The sequence below is a fragment of the Papaver somniferum genome, chromosome 2 (genome assembly GCF_003573695.1).
Source record: "Papaver somniferum cultivar HN1 chromosome 2, ASM357369v1, whole genome shotgun sequence".
In the NCBI taxonomy this organism is placed as follows: domain Eukaryota; kingdom Viridiplantae; phylum Streptophyta; class Magnoliopsida; order Ranunculales; family Papaveraceae; genus Papaver; species Papaver somniferum.
This window is the reverse complement of record NC_039359.1, coordinates 47,961,724-47,973,892: the sequence shown is the minus strand read 5'-3', so window position 1 is coordinate 47,973,892 and position 12,169 is coordinate 47,961,724. Positions and strand designations below refer to the sequence as shown.

The following is a 12,169-nucleotide window of genomic DNA, read 5'->3' as shown; positions in this document are numbered from 1 at the left end:
AAAAAAAAAAAAAAAAAAATATCTAAAAAGAAATTGTCTTCTTCTACGTTCTTTTCGCTTTAAGCTTTCGCTCCAAGTCTTTATGCTTTAAGTTCCAGTCTTTACGAAATCACCAAACTCCTTGGCTCAATTTGCTTTATGATCCAAAACCTGTAGACAAAAGATAAATACCCAAAAACGTAAAAAAGAACAAAAATAATAAAAACCTAAAAAATAAAAAATAAATAAAAGAAAACGAAGTCTAAAAACCCTAAAAGCAAATCTGCGTCGGCGGCGCCAAAAATTGATGTGATTGTAGATAGTGATAAAAGTGGTTCGATTCTCAGACTTGCGAAGGATAAAATATAGACTTAAATTCTAAAACAAAAATAGAAAACTCAAACAAAGATGATGTTGTCATCAATATTAAAAGAACACTGAGGCTAAGATTCCATTATTTTCCAAGTTCAAAGTGATTTAAATCCAATATTTATATTTATTCAATTTTTCGTTTAATTTGATTCTAAGATGTTGCAACAAGTAGATTTTTAAAATAACAAGTGTAAATCAAAAGCACGGGATATCAAAAACCTAAGTCCAAGCATATACCATCAATGGAAATCACAATTGTTGAATAAAAATCATTAAAACAATTCTCAAACAAGGAAAATAATCATATAAATAATTGTAATAAATAAGATAAATAGAAAATACCACTCTTTATTGGAAAAATAGCTTCCTCTATCGCCTCAGCAATGGGGTTTCGCTCCTCATATCAAAAACAGGTTCAAAATATTTTTCCATTGCTCAAAAGGTGTTTTCAAAGGTGAAGAGACTCAAAGGGAGTAAAACAGTTCAATCGCAACGTTTATATGTGTTGCAGATTGACTGTTACAAGAGAAACAGAAGGAATAAGACTGCTACAGTAACGATAGAAGCGAAGTGTTGTAGAACAACGATAGTGTTCTGCGACAGTTGGGCGTGGGTTGATGTTCTTCGTGTTCTTCAGCAGCACCAGCAGAATAGCTTTCCTGCAACTCGTGATTTTTGTCTCCTCTGGTTCTCTAAACTACCCCAAACTGTTCGTAATCCTCTCTGCCTCGAAACCAACCTATTTATACCTCATAGGCTCCCCAATATCTCGAGAAAGTCTTGGGTTATCTTCATTATTCTTTCTCGATAAGTCACGAGAATATCTCTCTTTAACCTCCTATGCATGTGTCTTCTGAGTTAAATCTACGTACCAGAATCTCTTAAGGATGTTATGGAATCGAGTAGATACCAATCTTCCCTTATCTTCGACCAGTTGTTAACATATTTTCAACCAAAATCCCGTGATACTCTCCAACCTTTGTTTCCTATTAAACGAAGATTAATCCCTGAGTTTTCGAATCTTGCCAACATACAATCCCTGTTTAACTAAAACAGGGTGTTTCCAATCCAGTTCAGGCAGAAAATCCGATCAAATATCCATCTACTACCGAATCATAAAGTCCGTGATATTGCACACCTCTGTTTCTTGATCCCGGATTATCTAGCCAAATTTGATCGCTGAAAACAGACATATCAGGCCTGTTATGCTCCAATGGGTTCAGCCCATAATAAACATGCGGTTGAATCTCCCCAGAGTCCCGAGAAAACCAAATCCAAGCTTTGTCTCGCTGCTGCCTTATTTCCCGCCAAAATCTTCATTTGAATCATGAAGAAGAAGAGGCGCCCCCTATCCAGAGTAGGGGTGCCTTTAGCAGCTGTCCAGGGCTGCCCTGAGGGTGCCCCTTAGTAGTTCGGGGTACCCCTTATCCATAGTGAGAGTCCGAATAGAAAGTGTCCTCCGGGTGCGCTTTTCGACAACTTTTCGAGCCGATTTTTCCAAAAATGTTTATTGGACAAAAATACCTACACACATAAAACACCATAATAAGTACACAAATGAGCACTATCAATATATAGAATCGAGACAAATTAGACACGAAAATATGTCTATCAAACACCTATACAGATTGGATAAAAATTAACATGAAAAGGGAGTTCAGGGGATATCCAGGATTTTCTGGTGCATATTTCATTTGCAAGGACTCGAACGCAAGAACGGTGATAGCTTTTGCCCAACCACAGGAAATAAATACAATAATGATAATCGAAACTTGGGGCCACGTTAATAAATACCAGAACATCAACGAGATCAATGGCCAAAAGTATTCTTTAAGACGGATTTTAAACATCACCTCATAAATTCCTCCAAGGAACCTCCACGACGCCCAACATGACCGAGAATAAGCAAAATTCTATTAAAATTATTATATATAAGGTAACCAAGCATTGGACAGCACTAGCAAACTTCGCGGTTAATGAAAATAAATATCACGATATGGGAAAAGAAAATCACATATTTCTTAGCCATATTATACTAAATCACTCCATGATTACCACATAGCCATGTGTAATACAAATTTCATGATTATTTAAAAAAGGAAAAAGCCAAGAGCAAAAAATAAAACGCCGAATTGGGTATATGCAAAATAATTGGGGGATGCACTAATAAGACAAAATAAGGATTTAAATAGTGGTCCGCAAGCACCCCATATCCATATATTTTATGTAATTCCTAATTTACCCCTCAATAATCATACTTGGTAGTTAATTGTAGTGACTCGTCCCTCTAACGATACTGTCCCCACTTAGCCACTGAGGTTATCCGGCAGTGTGGGGTTTTCAACGGGCATCGCTGCGGTAATCCAGCAGAAACTTCCCGGATGGTCACCCATCCCTGGATTACTCCCGCCCGAACATGCTTAACTGCAGAGTTTTCTGCCAACTCTGAGGCCAACTATACTAAAAAGGCCTCGGTGTTAGGAAATGACAAACCATTACTTATATTCCATTCGGCCAACCACTATCGAATATCGGAGACAATACCACCACCTTAAATTGGAGCCGTCCTCGGCTCCAGAATATATTCGCAAGCCCAGATCTACGACGTTCCCTGTCCCTCATGAAAAGCACCTGGACCAACCCCGTCCATCGTACCTTCCCACCCTCGTAAGGTGACTCGTCGTCGGCTCTGATACCATTTGTAATGACCCGCCCCTCCACCAATACTGTCCCCACTTATCCACTGCGGTCATCTGGCAGTGTGGGTTTTTTCAAGGGGCATCGCTGCGGTAATCCAGCAGCAACTTCCCGGATGGTCACCCATCCCTGGATTACTTCCGCCCGAGCATGCTTAACTGCAGAACTTTCTTCCAACTCTGGAGCCAACTGTGCTGAAATGGCCTCGGTGTTAGGAAAGGACAAACCGTTACTTATATTCAATTCGTCCAACCACTGCCAAATATCGGGGTATTACATTAATCATGTTTAGTTAAGTTAATAGATTAGTTTGATACTGACTAGTATAAATCATTGTCATTGAATTTGTTGATGCAAGAAAATTAAATCAAAATATTTAATTATGATCATGAAGGTTCAGGTGAAGAACCACCCAAGGAAAATATACAAGCTGAATATATAAGTGCTCCAAATATCATATATAGGTATTAATGTATTGAATTTGATATTTTTTTCATTGAATTCGCCATTGTTACACATGAAAAAACTCAGTGTCGGCATGGTAAAAGTATGAATACCATGCCGTCAGGGACCTAATCGGCATGGCATTCATACTTTCACCATACCGACACACAATATTCTCCAAATTTGAAATTTTAGTCGGCATTTTATATATAAAGAGTTCTCCTTTAGTACACTGCTGGTACAAAATGTTCATTATCGAGCATGCCGGTCGTGACGGCATGGTACATTGCTTAACTTGCTATGCCGTCATATAATGCAAATTTCCCAGAAATATGAGCTTTTTTTTACTTGGCTATCGACATTGATAGATTTTCATCGAGCATACCGGCCGACAATTAATTTACATAAAAGGTTGATTACCAAGCGTACCAGCATATGTACATGCAAGATTCCGGAAACTACACCATGACTACCGACATGGTATTTATACTAAAAACTGTGTTGGCAACTCGGCATAGTAAAACAACATGATGTTCATACTACAACTATACCGGTACGCAAAACCTGCATTATGAATACAATATCAACGTTAACTGAAATTAAAAAATTTCAGTTACGATTTTTGATTCTAACCTAAATAAGTTATTTTAAAACAACAATTATCGATGATTATATTTCTTTCCGAGAGGCGTGCATGTTTATATAATTGACTATTCGCTAAAGAAATTTTTGAGCAATGATAAAGCCGTGTTGAAATCGATGATGGAGAAAAAAATTCGTTTTCAGAGAAAGGAGTTGGCAAAGAAGACGAAGAGATTTTGAAAGGGAATAGGGGCATGAGAAGAATAAATTCAGGTTTTATTTTCTTAAAAGGGTAATTTAGTATTTTTGCCCCTAAAAACACCCCTTAGCATGACTCTAAGGATGAGAATAATATCATATCTCCCATTATTTTGCCTGTACCCGATTGCGCATTCAAAAAATACTTGGGTATTTGTATAAATTTTCTTTTTTGGTTGGAAAAATCAGTGGTTACATTAGAATTTAGATGATCTGTTAAGTTTTTCTTTTCGCTTTCCATCATCTTCCCACCTATCTCTAGCCTCATATTCGTTTTCTTTGGTTCAATGTTATCAAGTGATCATCGGAGTACATAACATGTTCAATGTTAATTAATAATTTGTTTATCGTTTGAGGAAATTGAATGACCCAAAATTTTAGACGGCGACCGTATGATCAATAAGGTTGTGAAAAATTCAGCGCACCATGCATACAATCGTAAAACTTATGCAAATTCGGAAACTTAATTGAGCAAGGACGATGAGTCAGTCCCTTATTATAAACTTTTACACTTACAGATACAAAAGAACCACATTTAGATTTCCAATTTAGTTGGCAAACTTAGACTTTATGGTAACGATGACGTTCTCATCAACTTGGAAGTTCTGAGCTAAAATATCATTAGGAATTGTTGGGTTAGAAGCAAAGAGGTTATTTGGAATTAGTGCAACTCCGGCCAGTTGACTATTGAAAGCAGCTACCACGACAGCCTTCCCCGGTCCATTGTTCTTTACAAAGTGCACAAGTCCTCTAGGAACAACAAACAACTCTCCAGCTTTCACAACCTTTGAGTACAAAACATTACTAGTACTTATGAACCCAAAAAGGAGTTCCCCTTTCATGACAAAATTAAGTTCAGTTGCTCGAGGATGTACATGAACCGGAAAATATGCACTAGGTGCCAATTCGCCTCGGGCCATCGAAAGTCCAAGGGTATTTAACCCAGGGAAGTTTTTAACATCAGCGAAAGTCGCTGCAACACCCATGGGATTCACTGTGCTTGCTTCATTCACCAAGCCACTATACAAGAAATCATCTGATGTAACTTGATACACCGGTTTGCATGGAAACCCATTTAGAACTGTTGTGGCGTTCAAGTCAGCAACACAAAAGTCTTGTAGCGGGTCGGGATCAGAAGAAAAGCATGACAAAGTAAAAAAAATAGAATGACAGTTAAACATAGGACAAGGAAAAATGATGGTGTAGTTTTAATACTAAACTTAGCAGCCATGGATGTCTCCCTTTCTCTGTGATTTGGTGTACTCAGATCGAAATGTTTTCGAGTTTGCTATAAAAATTATGTTGCTCATGCCATTATTTATATACAAAAGAGGTCGTGAAAATGCAATTGAAAACCAAATTAAAATTCTAGCTGATAGTACTGTAAATCTGTTTATTTATTGTATGATAGAAACTTAAGTGGAAAATACACCAAAAGCTCAGTGTATTTTTGCATGTCATTGCTCTTAGCCTCTTAGTAAACTCTGTGTTAATTAGTGGAAAATACACTACCTGTTCTAGGGGTAGTCTAAAATAAATTTGAGCGTACGTTCATATCATCACATCATCGATAATAATATCTTCCTAAATGGAGTAATAAACCATCATTAACATTTGTATCTGTGCTCTTTTATATGACTGCTAGTACTACTTAGACAATCATATACCCAATGACTTTACCACTGTGATATTACATAGACAATCATATATCCAATGACTTTACCACTGTGATATTACATGTACAGAATTTTAACTTATTGTTTGTCTAGCTTTAAAGTTCTTCTGATTGGTCGTTTACCCCTGAGTGAAAAATTGTCCCTTGCCACATTCAGTTAAAGCTCATGCTTGGTGATTGTCATTTTCTGTCTTACTTACGTTCATTGAGCTCTTTCATAACATTGAATGAGGGTGGTAGGAACAAAGGATCTTGTATACTTAGCCCTTTAGGCCCTCAGATTTTGTGGGGTTGAAATAACATAAATCTCATTTTCTTATCCCAAATGTCCGTGTTTGTGTGTAGGAAAAAAACAGTTGGATATGAAAAGAAAACACCGATTTCAGTTCTCTGTAGATACTTAACAATGGCAGCTTCATCATCACTACAAATTTATTCTTCTTCTTTGTTCAATCCATATAAAAAATCATCGAAGAATTCGAATGCCGGACGTTGTTTGCAAGTTTATAATGTAATCAAACTTGACAAGTCTGCTTCTTTCATTTGTTGTGCTTCTAAGAAGAGGAATGGTTTCATGGATCAAATTCTTGACTACATTGAAGGTTAAGTCATTATTCCTTGTACATTTTCATTACTAGATTCTTGGATTTTCGAAATTGTAATCAGTTTGAAGTTTTTTTGATATGGGTTGATTTTGTAATATAGGGGGGCCAAAGTTAAGGAAGTGGTATGGTGCTGAAAAATTACCAAAAGATGGAGGAGATGTTGAGGATGGGGAAGATGATGACACTCAAGGTACATATTTTAGCTTTACGCTCGTGAAGTTTTTTTGATTTCTTTTGTTCATGCATTCAGTTTATGTCATATGGAGCGCAGAAGTAGAACAAGTAAGAGATGCTGTGCTAGTAACGGATGGCGATAGTGAGATCGGTCAGGTAATCTCTCCGTATACGTACGCAAAAACTATGCATTCTATGTGCAATTGCAATTGACACTTCTATGTGCTTATTACGTTTGGCTTATCATATAGTCTGCTGGCTAATGTAAATAGATGGTAATACTATCCTTGATTGTGGCTCGAGCTCGAGTGAAAGCAATAGTGAAAGATAAAAGAGCAGCTATTGAGGCATTTGGCACTTATGTTGAGGTGACACTACTAAAATTTGTATCGCGTAACTGATGAATCTACTCAATGCTGATGCTTACATATGTTGTCTTAATTATGCGAAGTCAATAACTGGAGATGTAAATGATCCACCATTTCTTAAGAAGACTCTGAAAGGCGTCCGTTCAATTATATGCCCATCAAGTGTATGCAACAAATTCTCACTTCAATGTTAGGCTTGTTATATGCCCATATCTTCTGTTCGACAATCCATTTATATCTTTTGGATTTCACAGGAAATTTTCTTCTCTGATATTGGACGTCTGGAAGGAGTACAGCACATAGTTCTCTTGTCTCAGGTCTCTCTCTCGCTCTTTTTACGTATCCCTCTCTAACCAATGACGAGCTCTCAAGTGTATGTAATGGAGATTTAATAAGATCTGCAGTTGGCTGTTTATAGAGGTAGCGATGGAATACAAGCTCTTATTCAAAGCAATGCAAAGAAATTAGCTGAGAAAAATGAGTCAAGGGTGATGAATTCTTCGAATAAGATTCCTTACACCATTATCAGAGCTGGTTTGCTGCAAGATACCCAAGGAGGCCAACAGGGTTTTAACTTTAAAGAGGTAAAACTATAATTCACGTGAGAGGCCGCTACCACTCCTCTGTGTGCTCATTACTCCTAAACTGTCAAGATTTTGTGGTGATTTTCTGTTTTGTGTTAATTATTGTTGCCAGGGAAGTGCAGAACAAGGAAAGCTAAGCAAAGAAGATGCTGCATTCATTTGTGTCGAAGCACTCAATGCTGTCCCAAAGCGAGGTCTAGTTGTTGAGGTAACATCTCATTAAAATTCTGGATGGTTTTTTGCTTTCCTTATGTGCATTTGGAAACATAATCATTGAAGGCAAGTAATTCATGCAACGTGTGGACATCTGAAGTCTATGTATAAATTGATTTTGCAGCATTCTTGTTCTTGCGTACTCAAATCCTAAGCTCATTATCCGATTTGCATTATCAGGTTGCTAATGGGAAGGAAACGGTCTCAGACTGGAAAGAGCTATTCAGCAATTGGATTCAAAATGCAGATGAAGAACAGCTTCAGTGACTACTTACGTATCCAAAGGGTGTTTCACTCTTCGTATATAGCATTTGTGCGTATAAAATGTAAAGCACTACCAAAGTAATAAATATTAAATATTTACTATCGGAAAAACGATGCTTGCATTTCGCATGCCCACTGTAATTTTTCACTCCAACCACCCGCGCAATGTAGATCTTGATCGCGTCTCGGCATGGATTGGGACATCATATGCTTCATTTTGGAGTCTTTGTTTTCATATTTTATACGGAAAATGGGTTATTTGTCCAAATATTTTTAAAACATGGTTCTAATGGACGGGTAAAAATTAGTTTGGGTGAAATGGACACCAAAAAAATAGCAAGAATGAAACTGGATTCATCCTGACTTAAACTTGAAAAAGAGCGAGGATGAAACTGGATGCATCCTAAAAATGGGTAGGATGAAACTGTTTACATTGTGGCTATTTTTTAATTTTCGTCCATTTAAGCAGCATCAAATTTTACACGTCTTTTTCACCCAGAAATTGTCGTTATTAGGCTAATTGACCAATTTTGTGTATTTTATACCACTTAATCAAGCAACTGTGAAAGATATCGAGGAATTTAGACTAACGTGAACTAGTCCCTCTTAGGCTTGATATTCAATTTTTATTACGACTCATTAACCTTTTTTTTTTTATTCAAAAATAAATATTCATTGATTAGATAGAGGTTACATCAGAATCTTGAACTACCCATCCTTAAATGTCAGGAGGGTACTCTGCAACTACATTTTGATCCCTTCTAACCGAAACACTTTGCCAGTGTGTAATTTTATTCAAAAGAAATATAAAATTTGAAATTAAAACTTGATTCAACTAATGAACACGTGGAGCTGATTCATTGATGGATTTAACTAAGACTTCACTGTCAGACTCAAAAATAACATTGTTGAGCTTTCTTAAAATGGCTAGAGATACAATTGCCTTCATAGCCTTGTACTTCAGTTCCTCCATCTATATTCCTTCCTTCATTCCTCCATTAAAATGCTGTCCTTGCACACCAATGCAGATATCTGCAAAATCTCTTAAAATCAGTCTTATACCACCCTGTGAAATTGTTTAATGAAAGATGCATCTAGATTAATTTTCAGATATCCAATATCTGAAGGCTTCCATCTCATGACCTGTAATGAAGCATTAGTATTAACAGTATGACTAGGTACAAAATAAACAATTTTATTGATATTATCCTGAGTCATTAATATGTTAGGATTATGATTCTAAATTTTTTTTGAGCACCTATCCTTCCAGATAGCCCAAGTAGAAACCATTAGGAGTTATTTTATATCCTCCCTTAGCATACCTGTACCAAAATTCAAATTAACACTTGTTGTGAATCAAGAAATAACCCGATTCCTGAAAGAACCATGCTGTAACAGGATTTTTCCAACATTAATATTTAGAGCAAGCCATATAGATCTAGCATAGGGACAATTTAAGAAAAGATTATCACTTGACTCATTTGGATGACCACACAGACTACGGTGAAGCTCAATATCATTCTTATATCTAGATAACTTATCTCTTGTTGGGACAATCTCCTTAATACATTTTCATACAAATAATTTAACTTCATGGAGAAGCTTGGGTTTACATAGAACTTTCCAGACCTACTGAGGAACAAAATTAGGAACCACAGTATTTTGAGGTTGTCTAGTTAAAACATTATATACACTTTTAAGAGAATAAGCCTTTTCGATCTGGTTTCTAAATAAGAGTATCCTTACCTATTGCAGGAACATGCATAGCAAGAATTTTGTTAGCAGATTCAGGTTCAAAGAGATAATGAATTAGCACAATATTCCAATCTCTAGTATCATAATGAAAAAGCTCAGAGACACAAGTGTAAGAAATAGTATTAACTAAACCTTCAGCAGGAACAAGAGGATGGTTTGAACCTATGGCCCAACAATCCAACCAAATATTTATCCTAGTACCACATCTCACAAGACAAAAACTATTGTTCTTAATAATTTTTATGCATCTGGATAGACCTCTCTAAATCCAAGAACAATTTTCATTTAGTTTCTGCAAGTGAAGAATGCTGCAACTGTGAAAGTACTTATCACTTAGGATTTGAACCCATAACTCATCCTGATCATTAATGATTTTTCAAACCAACTTACATATGAGGGCAATATTAAAAGTCTCTAAATCCCTGAATCCAAAACCACCTAAATCTTTAGACTTGTTAATATTATCCCAACGGTGGGTTTGTTTGTAGAATTCATGATTTCTAGGACTTATAATCCCATGGGATTACAAATTCTAGGATTCATGTAAATCCCTCGCGTGTTTGGAAACTTATTTAAAATTCCTAGCATTCATAGAATTATTTTGTTTTAAAGTCGTATATATTGTTTGGTATTACCTTCAGAATCTTAATATTGTATATATATGGGATTTAAAGTTAAAAAAAGTGGGTCCATAAATCCCTTGATAAGTTTCCCAGCAAATCTTAGAGGGGAGGGGTCGAACTCCATATGGAGGATTTGCTGGAAAATTGATTCCCGTGGGATATGTGATTCCAGGGATTTGGTCAACCAAACATACCGAAGGAAACGCAATTCTACCAAATCCTATGGACCCATAAACCCCACCTTTAGAATTCTACATCCAAACCCACTATTAATTCCGAAGCCTGTTTTGAGGCATACTGAATAATGCCAAAATAGAGGCACTAAATAAAAAACACCATCACCTCTTATCTACCCTTTTTGATAATGGCACAACTACCCTCATTTAATTAGTGTTAATGATTATGATTAGTTTTAATAATAATGATTAATTAACAATGTTACTGATTGACTAAGTTAAGTTGTTAGTTAGTTGAGAAAAATCTTATTTTAAAGTAAGAGTGGGGTTTTTGAGAGAGGAAAAAGAAGTGAAAAAAAAACTAGGGTTTTTGAGATTTGGGGATTTGAAATCAAATCCAGATGACGAATACATTAATGAAGAATCTTCTGCTAATAATACACAGGTATACTTGTATACGACGTCTAATCTCTCTTTTTTAGCTCCAAAAATTGAAATTTTCCAAACTTCTTTGGAGTTCAATACTTGGTTCAGCTGAACTATAAGAGCCGAACTTCTCACGGGAAGAACAATTCGGCTTGTTCTTCGGCTAATAATTCAAAGTTGGATTATATACACATCTAGGCCTGTTCTAGACCCTCATTTTCATTTCTAAGCCTCTTTTTTTATTTCTTACAAATCTAAGCCTATTAAACGGATTCCATCCAAATCCATTATCTTAGTCAACTTTTCGTGTTGACTAGTCAATATATCACCAAAATATCATATGGAGATATCTCATGAAAGTGCTAAGATTACTAAATTTCCCTTTCGGTAGTGTGTCAGTAGGATAATAAATCTCGCCCACGTGTGTCAATCTGAAGCCTAATCTAAGATAGATGAAGTCCCCAAGCTAATTGAACGGCTACAATGGATGTCCATAGGAATTAACGTCACACGTGTCTGTCTCAGAACCAGTTATCTGAGATATCCAAATCTCAGAGAAATTGGACGGTCTAGATTGTTAGATGGTTAGATGATATGCGGGAAAACGCATCTAATAGCAGAAGAGAGAGATCGATTCTCATTTTATTCTTCCTTATTTTCTCTGGTTCACCTAAATCAGTTTTTTGATTGATTATTGACGTAGGGTTTGATATGATTTCAGAGAAAGATAGTGGTAGCTGCAGAAAGGGTGGTGGTTGTTGAAGACAAGCTGAAAAAGGGGTTTGATTGCAGTTGCAAGCTGAGAAAGAGATGAGTTGCAGTTGATTTGAGAGATAGTGATGAAATACAAGCAATTGATGGTGGATTTTAGTTGAGTTTCGGTCCAATTTGCAATCTGACCCTAGTTGGAGATGTTACAAAGAAATTAGGGTTGTGTCTTATCTGCATTTAAGATGAAATTGATGAGGAATTAA

The 12,169-nt window shown here is 36.3% G+C and overlaps 2 protein-coding genes across 2 annotated transcripts; one reads left to right on the top strand and one right to left on the bottom strand.

The window, feature by feature from the left end:
- Nucleotides 1-4,880: 4,880 nt before the first annotated feature.
- LOC113350945 (germin-like protein subfamily T member 1) lies at nt 4,881-5,513 on the bottom strand. Its single transcript, XM_026595042.1, has one exon. It carries the CDS (start codon nt 5,511-5,513, stop codon nt 4,881-4,883), a length of 633 nt encoding a protein of 210 aa, XP_026450827.1.
- An 845-nt stretch (nt 5,514-6,358) lies between these two features.
- Nucleotides 6,359-8,459, top strand: LOC113347568 (uncharacterized protein At2g37660, chloroplastic-like). The gene is made up of 9 exons (XM_026591245.1): nt 6,359-6,609; nt 6,713-6,802; nt 6,884-6,942; nt 7,059-7,154; nt 7,238-7,318; nt 7,409-7,471; nt 7,559-7,738; nt 7,851-7,946; nt 8,132-8,459. Exons 1-9 carry the CDS (start codon nt 6,414-6,416, stop codon nt 8,216-8,218), a joined length of 948 nt encoding a protein of 315 aa, XP_026447030.1. The 5' UTR covers nt 6,359-6,413; the 3' UTR covers nt 8,219-8,459.
- Nucleotides 8,460-12,169: the final 3,710 nt, after the last annotated feature.